The sequence below is a fragment of the Kogia breviceps genome, chromosome 6 (genome assembly GCF_026419965.1).
Source record: "Kogia breviceps isolate mKogBre1 chromosome 6, mKogBre1 haplotype 1, whole genome shotgun sequence".
NCBI classification, from domain to species: Eukaryota; Metazoa; Chordata; class Mammalia; order Artiodactyla; family Physeteridae; genus Kogia; species Kogia breviceps.
In genome coordinates, this window is record NC_081315.1 from 117627934 (window position 1) to 117642621 (window position 14688).

Sequence of the window (14688 nt, forward strand, 5' to 3'; positions counted from 1 at the left end):
ACTTAAAAAGATTAAAACAAAAAGGTCCAAAACGGGCTTCCCTGGTGGTGCAGTGGTTAAGAATCTGCCTGCCAATGCAGGGGACACAGGTTCGAGCCCTGGTCTGAGAAGATCCCACATGCCGCGGAGCAACTAAGCCCATGAGCCACAACTACTGAGCCTGCGGGTCTGGAGCCTGTGCTCCACAATGGGAGAGGCCGTGACAGTGAGAGACCCGCACACCACGATGAAGAGTGGACCCTGCTCGCCGCAACTAGAGAAAGCCCTCACACAGAAACGAAGACCCAACACAGCCAAAAATAAATAAATAAATGTAAAAAGAAAAAAAAAAGGTCCAAAACAATCTAGATTTGTTCTGATTGTCAGATTTAGTTCCAAAATTGTCTAATGAGCAGATTTTTTTTTTTTTAATGGCTGCACCACACAGCATACATGATCTTAGCTCCCCAGCCAGAGGTTGAACCCACACTCCCTGCAGTAGAAGTCTTAACCACTGGACTGCTAGGGAAGTGCCCAGATGCTTTTAAATTGAGGGAGCAAATGAAATGTATTTTTCTAACCTAAAAATGGAATTTTTGTTGGTTTCTTAAATATTGCATGTAAATTTTATCTCTTATAGTATTCATTAGCATCTAATGATTAAATTCTTTTTCATTTTGGTCGCCTTATAGCTGTGGATCGATCAATTTCATCAAGTCTATCAGATGCAAGAGATGCCTTGGTGAACGCTGTGGTGGATTCATTATCTGCATATGGCTCAACTGTCTCAAATTTACAGCACTCTGGGTTGATAGCACCCAGCTCCCTCAAATTGTTTCCTCTCTATGTTTTGGCCCTTCTCAAACAGGTAGTTCTCTATATACTGTTAGATTTAATAAAGTCTTTTGAAATTCTTGATACATAGGTGAAAAATGAAACCTAGGTTTTTCTGAGGGTTTTAAATATTTGACTAGACAATTATGCAGCTTAGCATTGGAAGAGTTTTGAACAGGAAAAGGGGAGTGGAAAATGACGGTATACAAATACATGATGAGTCTCATACAACCATATGCTCTCACTCTAACATGTGGGAGCAGCTTGAATAATGGTGTGCGTATAATGCACTCTTAGTGTGTGCTCTTGGAAAGAGACTTTAAGGAAAGGATCTACCGTTCATTGAACATCTTCCCAAGTCTTAGGCACCACAACAGGTGTTATTTTTACATCATCTTACTTAATCCTTACAGCAGCCTAGAGAGGTGAGTATTATTTTCCCTGTTTTTCTTATGATGACAGTATAGCTTTGAGAAGCTAAGTTACTTGCTCACATACCTACCTATTGAATGTCAGGCTGAAAATTGAATTCAGGCCTGTCTGGTTTGAAGGCTGTGCTTTTTCCATGACTGATGGTATATATTTGTTTTAATATTTGTCCACTATATTTATGTTTTATTGAAAAATGTGTATCATTTTTCCATGTAGAAAGCATTTAGAACTGGTACAAGCACACGCCTGGATGATCGTGTATATGCCATGTGTCAGATAAAGTGTCAGCCACTTGTTCATCTAATGAAAATGATTCATCCCAACCTATACAGGATAGACAGACTGACAGATGAGGTATGACTTTTTTTCAGTGTGTTTGCAATTTTTTAATTTAAATTTATTTGGGTGTCTTGATTCTACAGCTAAGGTAGTAACGTATTATTAACAATTTCTTCCATCTGTTTTTCCCCTGTGGTAATAATACATTAAATAAGGACACTAACTATGGATATGATTGGACAATAGGACTATTAGATACTGTCATAGTTAGAGTTTTCAAAAATAGTTTTATATGGGAAGTAATTCACCTTGTGGGTTTGCTTACATTTACTGCAAAGGTATGCTATGGAGTGGGCAGTTCCATCTATATTTTGAAGTTATTGACTGTTTCTGATGTGATCAGAGTGAAACTTTGATTATATTATTGTAAACCAAATCTGGTATCCAACAGTATTTTTAATATGCAAATATATAATGTCTTTTTCCTTCCTTGTGTTAAAACTGTGCTATTTGGAATTGTCTCTGTATTTTGTTACTAGAGGAATGTAAAAAAGTCCTTTGCAGCAGATTTAGTAGTCATACTTTTAACATATCCTGATCCCAGAAGGGATGGAAATGGACAGGTCATTTTACATATTCATGTTATTATCTTTTACATTTGAATACATTCAAGCATCTTTTAATTTAAATACATCTGAGCATTTTGATTCTACAGCCAAGGTCTTAATGTATTATCAATATAGTTGACCCTTGAACAACGAGGGGGTTAGGGGCACCAATCCCTGTGCAATTGAAAATCCATGTGTAACTTTATAGTCAGTCCTCTGTTCCATATTCAGCCAACTGCAGATCAAGTAGTACTGTAGTATTTATTTATTTATTTAAAAGAACTGCATATAGGTGGACCCATGTAGTTCAAACCCATGTTGTTCAAACGTCAACTGTAATTTTTTGCATCCTACAAAATTCTCAAGTATCATTTTTCAGTATTTCATAAAGAGCTAGTGGCCATTAGCTTCCAGCCTGTGATAATAGTAACGTAAGTACATTCACATTCCATCTTTTTCTTTTCAGGGTGCAATACACGTTAATGACAGGGTGGTACCTCAGCCACCTCTTCAAAAATTGTCTGCAGAGAAACTGACACGAGACGGTGCTTTCCTTATGGACTGTGGCTCTGTAAGCACCCACTACTGACAAAAGCTTAACACTTCCAGCTAGCAAAAGGAGAAAGCCTTACAGGGTCCAGCTCTGTTATCACAGATCAGGCAATGAAAGGTGGATTAGGAACTCAAACGCAGTAAATTGGTAACTGGCACAGGAGGTCAATTTATTTAAGAGAAGTTAAGAGATAAATTCCTGTCTTCAAGGATTTTACCATCAAGAATCTTAAAATTCAAAGGAACCTCAAGAATTTATCTAGTTCAACTTGATCCATTATCTGAAATGCCATTAATAATTAGGAGTTCAGGAGAGGTCATTGGACAGGGTGGTGGTGAAGGGTGTCAGAATGGGCAAGATGGCTTCATAAATGATGCCTTGTGAGCAGGAAAGGGATTCTGATAGCCACAGTATGGTGTGGGGCAGGAATGGGGTAGGGATGGGAGGCATTAGTTAAAGTACAGAGACAGTAATTGAAATGATGGAACCAGTGGGTAGGAAATAGAGAAAGTCAGTTATCCTAGTTGAAGCATTACATTCCTGTTGGGAAAAAGGTAAGGAAAGCGGTAAAATATGTTTTATGAGAAGCCTTGACATTTAAGCAGAGAAGATATGAACCACTCTAGATTCCTGAATGTAAATTCCAAATGTGCCAGTTATAGATTTCCTTTTTTACTTTCATGTTTGTTCCTACTTGATTTGAGTTACTCTACTTTGCCTCTTTTATGCTTGATAATTTTGAGAAAAGTAGCTGTACTGGGTTTCTGATTAGGGAGTTTTAATATTTTGTTATTTTTAGGTTTTTTACATTTGGATTGGAAAAAGCTGTGACAGTAACTTTATAGAGGATGTGCTCGGGTATCCGAATTTTGCATCAATACCACAGAAAATGGTCAGTGGATTTTGTGTACTTGTTTAAAATATTTTTTGTGAGATAAAATTCCCATGAGTCACAATTTTAACCATTTTAAAGTGTACAGTGCATTGGTGTTTAGTATATTCACAATGTTTACAACCATTTCCAGTATCTAATTTCAGAGCATTCACCTCAAAAAGAAACCTATATCCCTCAGTTCTTCCTTTCTTTTTTTAAAAATTTTTAAATTTAATTTAATTTATTTTTTTATATAGCAGGTTCTTATTAGTCATCAATTTTATACACATCAGTGTATACATGTCAATCCCAATCGCCCAATTCATACCACCACCACCACCACCCCGCCGCTTTCCCCCCTTGGTGTCCGTACGTTTGTTCTCTACATCTGTGTCTCAACTTCTGTCCTGCAAACTGGCTCATCTGTACCAATTTTCTAGGTTCCACATGTATGCGTTAATATCCGATATTTGTTTTTCTCTTTCTGACTTACTTCACTCTGTATGACAGTCTCTAGATCCATCATGTCTCTGCAAATGACCCAATTTCATTCCTTTTTATGGCTGAGTAATATTCCATGGTATATATGTACCACATCTTCTTTATCCATTCGTCTGTCAGTGGGCATTTAGGTTGCTTCCATGCCCTGACTATTCTCAATAGTGCTGCAATGAACATTGGGGTGCATGTGTCTTTTTGATTTATGGTTTTCTCTGGGTATATGCCCAGTAGTGGGATCGCTGAATCATATGATAATTCTATTTTTAGTTTTTTAAGGAACCTCCATACTGTTCTCCATAGTGGCTGTATCAATTTACATTCCCACCAACAGTGCAAGAGGGTTCCCTTTTCTCCACACCCTCTCCAGCATTTGTTCTTTGTAGATTTTTCTGAAGAGGCCCATTCTAACTGGTGTGAGGTGATACATCATTGTAGTTTTGATTTGCATTTCTCTAATAATTAGTGAGGTTGAGCAGCTTTTCATGTGCTTCCTGGCCATCTGTATGTCTTCTTTGGAGAAATGTCTGTTTACATCTTCTGCCCATTTTTGGATTAGGTTGTTTGTTTTTTTAGTATTGAGCTGCATGAGCTGTTTATATATCTTGGAGATTAATCCTTTGTCTGTTGATTCATTTGCAAATATTTTCGCCCATTCTGAGGGTGGTCTTTTCATCTTGTTTATGGTTTCCTTTGCTGTGCAAAAGGTTTTAAATTTCATTAGGTGCCATTTGTTTGTTTTTATTTCCATTATTCTAGGAGGTGGATCAAAAAAGATCTTGCTGTGATTTATGTCAAAGAATGTTCTTCCTATGTTTTCCTCTAAGAGTTTTATAATGTCTGGTTTTACATTTAGGTATCTAATCCATTTTGAGTTTAATTTTGTGTATGGTGATAGGGAGTGTTCTAATTTCATTCTTTTACATGTAGCTGTCCAGTTTTCCCAGCACCAATTATTGAAGAGACTGTCTTTTCTCCATTGTATATCCTTGCCTCCTTTGTCATAGATTAGTTGTCCATAGGTGCATAGGTTTCTCTCTGGGCTTTCTATCTTGCTGATCTATGTTTCTGTTTTTGTGCCAGTACCATATTGTCTTGATTACTGTAGCTTTGTAGTATAGTCTGAAGTCAGGGAGTCTAATTCCTACAGCTCCATTTTTTTCCCTCAAGACTGCTTTGGTTCTTCAGGGTCTTTTGTGTCTCCATACAAATTTTAAGATTTTTTTGTCTACTCCCGTAGAAAGTACCACTGGTAATTTGATAGAGATTGCATAGATTCTGTAGATTGCTTTGGGTAGTATAGTCATTTTCACAATATTGATTCTTCCATCCAAGAACATGGTATATCTCTCCATCTGTTGGTATCATGTTTAATTTCTTTCATCAGTGTCTTATAGTTTTTTCCATACAGGTCTTTTGTCTCCATAGGTAGGTTTATTCCTAGGTATTTAATTCTTTTTGTTGCAGTGGTAAATGGGAGTGTTTCCTTAATATCTCAGGTTTTTCATCGTAGTGTATAGGAATGCAAGAGATTTCTGTGCATTAATCTTGTATCCTGTAACTTTACCACATTCATTGATTAGCTCTAGTAGTTTTCTGGTGGCATCTTTAGGATTCTCTATGTATAGTATCATGTCATCTGCAAATAGTGACAGTTTTACTTCTTCTTTTACAATTTATGTTCCTTTTATTTCTTTTTCTTCTCTGATCGCAGTGGCTAGGACTTCCAAAACTATGTTGAATAATAGTGGTGAGAGTGTACATCCTTGTCCTGTTCCTGATCTTAGAGGAAATGCTTTCAGTTTTTCACCATTGAGAATGATGTTTGCTGTGGGTTTGTCATATATGAACTTTATTATGTTGAGGTAGGTTCCCTCTCTGCCCACTTTCTAGAGAGTTTTTATCTTAAATTGGTGCTGAATTTTGTCGAAAACTTTTTCTGCATCTATTGAGATGATCATATGGTTTTTATTCTTCAATTTGTTAATATGGTGTATCACCTTGATTGATTTATGTATATTGAAGAATCCTTGCATCCCTGGAATAAATTCCACTTGATCATGGTATATGGTCCTTTTAATGTGTTGTTGGATTCTGTTTGCTAGTATTTTGTTGAGGATTTTTGCATCTATAATCATCAGTGATATTGGTCTGTAATTTTCTTTTTTTGTAGTATCTTTGTCTGCTTTTGGTATCAGGGTGATGGTGGCCTCATAGAATGAGTTTGGGAGTGTTTCTTCCTCTGCAATCTTTTGGAAGAGTTTGAGAAGGATGGGTGTTAGCTCTTCTCTAAATGTTTGATAGAATTCACCTGTGAAGCCATCTGCTCCTGGACTTCTGTTTGTTGGAAGATTCTTAATCACAGTTTCAATTTCATTACTTGTGATTGATCTGTTCATATTTTCTATTTCTTCCTGGTTCAGTCTTGGAAGGTTATACCTTTTTAAGAATTTGTCCATTTCTTCCAGATTGTCCATTTTATTGGCATAGAGTTGCTTGTTGTAGTCTCTTAGGATGCTTTGTATTTCTGCAGTGTCTGTTGTAACTTCTCCTTTTTCATTTCTAATTTTATTGATTTGAGTCCTCTCCCTCTTTTTCTTGATGAGTCTGGCTAATGATTTATCAATTTTGTTTATCTTCTCAAAGAACCAGCTTTTAGTTTTATTGATCTTTGCTGTTGTTTTCTTTGTTTCTATTTCATTTATTTCTGCTCTGATCTTTATGATTTCTTTCCTTCTGCTAACTTTGGGTTTTGTTTGTTCTTCTTTCTCTAGTTCCTTTAGGTCTAAAGTTAGGTTGTTTATTTGAGATGCTTGTTGTTTCTTGAGGTAGGATTGTATTGCTATAAACTTCCCTCTTATTACTGCTTTTGCTGCATCCCATAGGTTTTGGATCGTCCTGTTTTCATTGTCATTTGCCTCTAGGTATTTTTTGATTTCCTCTTTGATTTATTCAGTGATCTCTTGGTTATTTAGTAACGTATTGTTTAGCCTCCATGTGTTTGTGTCTTTACATTGTTTTCCCTGTAATTGATTTCTAATCTCGTAGTGTTGTGGTCAGAAAAGATGCCTGATATGATTTCAATTTTCTTAAATTTACTGAGGCTTGATTTGTGACCCAAGGTGTGATCTATCCTGGAGAATGTTCCATGCACACTTGAGAAGAAAGTGTAATCTGCTGTTTCTGGATGGAATGTCCTATAAATCTCAATTAAATCTATCTGGTCTATTGTGTCATTTAAAGCTTGTGTTTCCTTATTAATTTTCATTTCGGATGATCTGTCTGTTGGTGTAAGTGAGGTGTTAAAGTCCCCCACTATTATTGTGTACTTTCGATATCCTCTTTTATAGCTGTTAGCAGTTACCTTATGTATTGAGGTGCTCCTATGTTGGGTGCAGATATATTTACAATTGTTATACCTTCTTCTTGGATTGATCCCTTGATCATTATGTAGTGTCCTTCCTTGTCTCTTGTAACATTCTTTATTTTAAAGTCCATTTTATCTGATATGAGTATTGCTACTCCAGCTTTTTTATTTCCATTTGCATGGAAAATCTTTTTCCATCCCCTCACTTTCAGTCTGTATGTGTCCCTAGATCTGAAGTGTGTCTCCTGTAGACAGCATAAAGATGGGTCTTGGTTTTGTATCCTTTCAGCAAACGTGTGTCTTTTGGTTGGAGCATTTAATCCATTCACTTTTAAGGCAATTATTGATATGTATGTTCCTGTGACCATTTTCTTAATTGTTTTTGGTTTGTTTTTGTAGGTCCTTTCTTCTCTTGTGTCTCCCACTTAGAGAAGTTCCTTTAGCATTTGTTGTAGTGCTGGTTTGGTGGTGCTGAATTCTCTTAACTTTTACTTGTCTATAAAGCTTTTGATTTCTCCATCAAATCTGAATGAGATCCTTGCCGGGTAGAGTAATCTTGGTTGTAGGTTCTTCCCTTGCATCACTTTAAGTATATCAGGCCACTCCATTCTGGCTTGTAGAGTTTCTGCTGAGAAATCTGCTGTTAACCTTATGGGATTTCCCTTGTATGTTATTTGTCATTTTTCCCTTGCTGCTTTCAGTAATTTTTCTGTGTCTTTAATTTTTGCCAGTTTGATTTCTGTGTGTCTCAGTGTGTTTCTCCTTGGGTTTATCCTGTATGGCACTCTCTGCGCTTCCTGGACTTGGGTGGCTGTTTCCTTTCCCATGTTAGGGAAGTTTTCGACTATAATCTCTTCCGATATTTTCTCAGGTCCTTTCTCTCTCTCTTCTCCTTTTGGGACCCGTATAATGCGAACGTTGTTCCGTTTAATGTTATCCCAGAGGTCTCTTAGGCTGTCTTCATTTCTTTTCATTCTTTTTTCTTTATTCTGTTCTGCAGCAGTGAATTCCACCATTCTGTCTTCCAGGTCACTTATCCGTTCTTCTGCCTCAGTTATTCTGCTATTGCTTCCTTCTAGTGTACTTTTCCTTTCAGTTATTGTATTGTTCATCTCTGTTTGTTCTTTAATTCTTCTAGGTCTTCTAGATGCAACATTTCTTGCATCTTCTCGATCTTTGCCTCCATTCTTTTTCCGAGGTCCTGGATCATCTTCACTATCATTATTCTGAATTCTTTTTGTGGAAAGTTGCCTATCTCCACTTCATTTAGTTGTTTATCTGGGGTTTTATCTTGTTCTTTCATCTGGTACATAGCCCTCTGCCTTTTTGTCTGTCTTTCTGTGAATGTGGTTTTTGTTCCACAGGCTGCAGGATTGTGGTTCTTCTTGTTTCTGCTGTCTGCCCTCTGGTGGATGAGGCTATCTAAGAGGCTTGTGCAAGTTTCCTGATGGGAGTGACTGGTGGTGGGTAGAGCTGGGTGTTGCTCTGGTGGGCAGAGCTCAGTAAAACTTTAATCCGCTTGACTGCTGATGGGTGGGGCTGGGTTCCTTCCCTGTTGGTTGTTTTGCCTGAGGCACCCCAACACTGGAGTCTACCTGGGCTCTTTGATGGGGCTAATGGCAGACTCTGGGAGGGCTCACACCAAGGAGTACTTCCCAGAACTTCTGCTGCCAGTGTCCTTGTCCCCACAGTGAGCCACAGCCACACCCCGCCTCTGCAGGAGACCCTCCAACACTAGCTGGTATGTCTGTCTGGTTCAGTCTCCTATGGGGTCACTGCTCCTTCCCCTGGGTCCTGATGCACACACTACTTTGTGTGTGCCCTCCAAGAGTGGAGTCTCTGTTTCCCCCAGTCCTGTTGAAGTCCTGTAGTCAAATCCCACTAGACTTCAAAGTCTGATTCTCTAGGAATTTCTCCTCCCGTTGCTGGACCCCCAGGTTGGGAAGTCTGACATGGGGCTCAGAACCTTCACTCCAGTGGGTGGACTTCTGTGGTATAAGTGTTCTCCAGTCTGTGAGTCACCCACCCAGCAGTTATGGGCTTTGATTTTATTGTGATTGTGCCCCTCCTACCATCTCATTGTGGCTTCTCCTTTGTCTTTGGATGTGGAGTATCTTTTTTGGTGAGTTCCAGTGTCTTCCTGTTGATGATTGTGCAGCAGCTAGTTGTGATTTTGGTGTTCTCGCAGAGGGAATGAGAGCATGTCCTTCTACTCCGCCATCTTGGCTCCAAATCCCAGTTCTTCCTTTCTATTTTCCCTTGGCAACCACTAATTTACTTTCTATCTCTACGGATTTGCCTGTTCTGGACAATTCGTATACAGTATATGGAATCACACAATATGCAGCCTTTTGTGTTTGACTTCTTTTACTTCTCACAGTGTTTTCAAGGTTCATCCATGTTGTAGTATGTATCAGTAGTTCATTCTTTTTTATGACTAAATAACAGTCCATTGTATAAATATTTTTGTTTATCCAGTCATCTGTTTGTGGGCATTTGGGTTATTTCTACTCTGGGGCTGTTGTGAATAGTGCTGCCATGAACAGTTCATGTAGAAATGTTTTTGTGAACATCTGTTTTCAAGCTTTCCTGGGTATGTAACTAGGAGTGGACTTGCCGGGTCATATGGTAAACTCTAAGTTTAACTTTTTGAGCAACTTTCAAACTGTTTTCCAACAACTTTAACTTCTCTAAGTGAAATTATTTTGCTGATAAGAAACATAATTTTTTCAGTAGGCCTTTACTGTATGTGTGTTAATACCAGAGAAATATGATTCTGAAAGCAGTTCTCTATACTTAATGGAAAAGGCCTACCTTATTGTAAATATATCCTTTCTCCTAAATGAATATAAAGTCAATGTGATTCTTACCACATTTACTATTTGACTTATTTTTAAAATTTGACACATTAATCCCAGAGTTCATTTCTAAGACTCAACAAATGAGGATAATAAGGAAAAGTTTGAAAGAGAGAGAATACTATCAGCAACGGGGAAAGCATGTGAAAAACAGGTCCTGCTAAATAAAATAGTAAACTTTATTTTATAGCTGTATTTATGCACTGTGATACTGGCACAATAAACACATCAGTGGAACAGAACAGAATACAGAAATGGATCTAATTCATGAAATAACAGCATAGCATTTCTTTCATTTATCAGATTTTTGCCAGCTGGTAAAATTTTTTTTAATTTGATAACAGGCAATAATGCAGAGGGAATAGGTCAACAGGCCTGTCAAATATTATTGATTGGACTCTACATTTACACAGTCTTTTGGAGGGTCATTTGACAATATCTGTTCAAATTAAAATCACACAGTGTATGAAACAGTAAATTATTTACTCCTAAGAATATATCCTATAGGTATATCGATGGAAGTATTTGGATGTACACATATACTTGTAGCATTAAATAAGTAATATCTATGCATCTATTAAAAAGAATACAACCTGAAGAGAGAATAATGTGCAAAGAATAGACTTTTTAGGTCTCTAAAATAGTCTTGCATATAGTGTTTAAATATATTTACACATTCACACTATTCTTTAAAATTCCTTGCCCTTAAATTTTAAGGACTAAAGAAAACATAAAATTCCCTAAGAATGCCTGTTATTAGAATAGGGTATAATGTATAGTTGTTTATAAGTGAAATTGGAGCTTAGTGATAGCCCCCTTCACTTGAATACTTCCTTTAGAAGAAACATACAAAGTACAAAGTGTGACACAATATACATGAAATACTAATCATTGTGTACATTTTATTGACTTGTCTGGAAAAAAGTATAATATTCAGGTAAAATATCAGTCACATACTTATCATTAAGTATATGTTATGACTTAGAAAAATATAAATAGATTTATCAACAGTGTAAATTTCATGTGTTTGGTTGCTGCTGTTTGGGCTGGGAATCGAGTGCTGCCAGTTGGTTGGTGATAGTGGCAGTCATGATTGAGTCCTAACACTGCCTAAGTCTATGAGAAAGGAAATAATCTCCTAATTACATTTTTTACCAGACACATCTTCCAGAGCTAGACACCCTTTCATCAGAAAGAGCTAGATCCTTTATAACCTGGCTTAGAGACAACAGACCGTTAAACCCAATTCTTCACGTGGTAAAGTAAGTACTTCTATAACTTAATTATGAAATTGTCTTATCCTGTCCAATCTATGTGAAATTGTTTGTCTTCAAAAGCAAATTTTAAATAATAATATCAAAATACATTCTAGTGGTAGAATGCTGTTACTTGATTAACATCCCCTATTCATTTCCAAGTCCCTATGAATTAGTAATTTTTTTTAATGTATAAGTATTCTTTTTAATAGTATGCATTATAGATAAAAACCCCTTTTTCTTCTTCAGAGATGAGAGTCCTGCCAAAACAGAATTTTTTCAACATTTGATTGAAGACCGGACAGAAGCTGCATTCTCTTACTATGAATTTTTGCTTCACGTTCAGCAGCAGATTTGTAAGTGAAGTGGAATAAAATTGAATAAGAAGAAAAAGGTCTATAACCTAGGTAAAGCGTAATCTGTCAGAGAAGCACATAGGAAATTTGAAATGTAGGCATTTGTTGTTACAAGAGACAATGTGTAGCATAGCACCTGGTCTGAGGCTTTGGCAAAAGGTAAAGAGGAAGAAAGAACTTGACAGATTTTCTTCATCCTAAATTAATGGTAATGATGATGCTGTTTTGCGAAGTATATTTTGAATTGGTTTCCACACATTTCCAGTAGTGCAGCAGTACAGTGCTCTGTTCATTGTAAGCCGGCAAACTTACATAGTTATGTGGGATGGTATGTCATAATGTAATATTAGATAAATTCCCTTTCTTATAATTAATATAACATTTCTGGACTTGAACTCTGACAAGAGATGCCAAAAGGCAGTGGTACCGTGTTGTTTATATGAATTACTTTTTAACAAGGAATGATTCATATTCATTAAATGAATTCAGTATTTTCCCTGTAAAAACAATAGAGTTTCAGTACATGAACTATAGAAAAAATATATATATAATGTACATAAATGTTACATTTGTAAAGAAAATGTAAAAATGTAACTACAGAATATGAATTGCTTAAACTGTGCTGCATTGTTGGTTGACAACTCTTTTGGTGGCAGTTAGAGAATGAGGTTGACGAATGCATATTACAAATTGAGTCCACAAAAGAAACACAAAACTCTTTGTAATTCTGTTAAATCTTTTATGTGGATTTATTTATGATCAGCCTACTAATTAAAAATATTTTGCTTGACAATATGGCTTGGTGTTTGTGTGTTTGTGGTGGCGGAGAGTTGGTGGTATTTTTACATATACGATGTATTGAATTGACTGTTTGGGGAAACGCAGTGATACCGCATTTCACTAGGTAATATATGTGAATATGTTTTCATTAATTTGTGGACATTATCAAGTACTTATTATGTTTGTATTCTAAAAAAACACTACTTTCAAAACACATGATTATTGACTAATCATAACCTTAATTTGTTTTTCTTGGTTAAATTAGGCATTTTTTCCTGCACATGCATAGCAAGAAAATTTTTATAACGTGACTATCTGTTGAATTGACTTTAAGATTACCATCTTGAACTTTGAGAGTGATTTTATTCTGATGGAAAAAGAAAACCTCATTGACTAACAGCTTATTTACTATAAAAACTGTTCATGATCCATTAGCTTGTAAATCAAATTTTATTATAAACGCTGTAAAAGTCCCATTGATGAACTTTGGAAGGAAAAAGGCTCTCGATGTGTGTGGTGAGTGATTTCTACCGGTTTGTGTTTGGTGGACCTCTTTTCTTTGGATAAAAATAAAAGTACTCTCTTGCATTCCCTGCTAGAAATGAGAGGTTAAATGACTCACCCCGGATGACGTTACTAATTAGCGGCCGAGCCAATAGTAGGCGTCAGATGCTCTGCACACCCACCACCTTCTCCCAGCCATCCCCACACCACGCTGCGTCCAGGAGGGGACTCTTGCGGGACGGGAGGGGCGACGGCAGTACTCCAAGGGCAACCGAGTACTGTAATTTTACAATGCAAAGTGTCATGTTTCTACTTTAAGAAAGACGAAATGTTTTGTCTTTGAATAGTTTGTTCCTCATTTCATAGGTATTTATAAGTAGTAACACTTGCTAGATACTGTTCTAGGCCCCAAACACATAAAATCCCTGCTTTCACAGAGCTTACACTCCAGAGTGAGCATGCGGAGGACTGGGGGGAAGACAGTACATTTATGTGTCAGGTGTGGTGATGCAACGGAGAAAAATAAAGCCAGATAAGGAATCCAGAAGGCTGGTTTTAGCACAGGCTCCAGCAGCAGCCGCAGCTCATCTTCAGCATCGAGCCGCTCTGGAAGTTCCAGCACCTCCAACTCCAGCTCCAGCAGCCCCCCTGGCCCTCCGGCGCAGGCATGACAACAGGCGGCGTTCCCGCTCCAAATCCAAACCATCCAAAAGAGATGGAAAGGAAAGGAAAAGGCGGAGCCCTTCCCCTAAACCCACCACAGTGCACGTTGGAAGGCTCACCAGGAATGTGACCGAGGATCACGTGGAGATATTCTCCACCTACGGGAAAATTAAAATGATTGACGTGCCTGTAGAAAGGATGCACCCCCATCTGTCTACAGGCTACGCATATGTGGAGTGTGAGAATCCAGATGAAGCCGAGAAGGCGCTGAAGCACGAGGACGGAGGACACATCGATGGCCAGCAGGTCACTGCCACCGCTGTGCTGGCCCCTGGCCTCGGCCACCCCGCAGGCGATTCAGCCCTCCCAGGAAGGGGAGTGCCGCCACCGCCTCCCGTGTGGCGCAGGTCACCCCCACGGATGAAGAGAAGGTCGCGTTCCCCTCGGTGCAGGTCCCCCGGCCGCCGCAGCCACAGGAGCGGCTCCAGCTCCAGCTCCTCCCGCTGCGTGGGGCCACCGAAGCTCTGCCCTGTGACTTGTAGCGCATCCAACTCACTTTTGTCACTTCTCTAGCCGAAGGAGGATCGGTAGGAAAGAAATCCCTCCCTCGGGCAGGCTTGGAAGGTGAAGGCAGTAATTGCTACGTTTCCCCTGGCTCAGAGTTCCGGCTGCCGGAGCGTTGTTGGTTTGGGGTCGTGCTTATGAAGATGCCCTCCAGTTTTCTGGCTAGAAAGCGTCCACGTTTCTAGTTCCTGAGAGTCAGTTTAGTTAGTGGCAAAGCCAGCAGGGATGAGCCGGGGGCTCCAGGAGGTGGTACAGCCCCAGCCTGGGAGCATGTTTTCCCCTT

At 38.4% G+C, this 14688-nt stretch overlaps 2 protein-coding genes across 5 annotated transcripts in view; both read left to right on the forward strand.

Annotated features, from left to right (window-relative positions):
* Positions 1-12687, forward strand: part of SEC24B (SEC24 homolog B, COPII coat complex component) — a 94927-nt gene extending 82240 nt beyond the window's left edge. For all 4 annotated transcript variants that reach the window (XM_059067696.2, XM_059067693.2, XM_059067694.2 and 1 more), the window contains 6 exons: positions 672-847; positions 1462-1599; positions 2599-2703; positions 3485-3577; positions 11441-11544; positions 11788-12687. In XM_059067696.2, coding sequence (XP_058923679.1) covers positions 672-847; positions 1462-1599; positions 2599-2703; positions 3485-3577; positions 11441-11544; positions 11788-11902 — 731 coding nt within the window. In that variant the 3' untranslated portion in view covers positions 11903-12687. The remainder of the gene's footprint in view (positions 1-671; positions 848-1461; positions 1600-2598; positions 2704-3484; positions 3578-11440; positions 11545-11787) is intronic.
* Positions 12688-13619: 932 nt separating this feature from the next.
* Positions 13620-14487, forward strand: LOC131758202 (RNA-binding protein with serine-rich domain 1-like). The gene has a single exon (XM_059066133.2). It carries the CDS (start codon positions 13686-13688, stop codon positions 14412-14414), a length of 729 nt encoding a protein of 242 aa, XP_058922116.2. The 5' UTR covers positions 13620-13685; the 3' UTR covers positions 14415-14487.
* Positions 14488-14688: the final 201 nt, after the last annotated feature.

Coding starts and splice junctions, on each gene's coding strand:
- LOC131758202 (XM_059066133.2), top strand. CDS start 13,686: ATGCAACGGAGAAAAATAAAGCCAGATAAGGAATCCAGAAGGCTGGTT.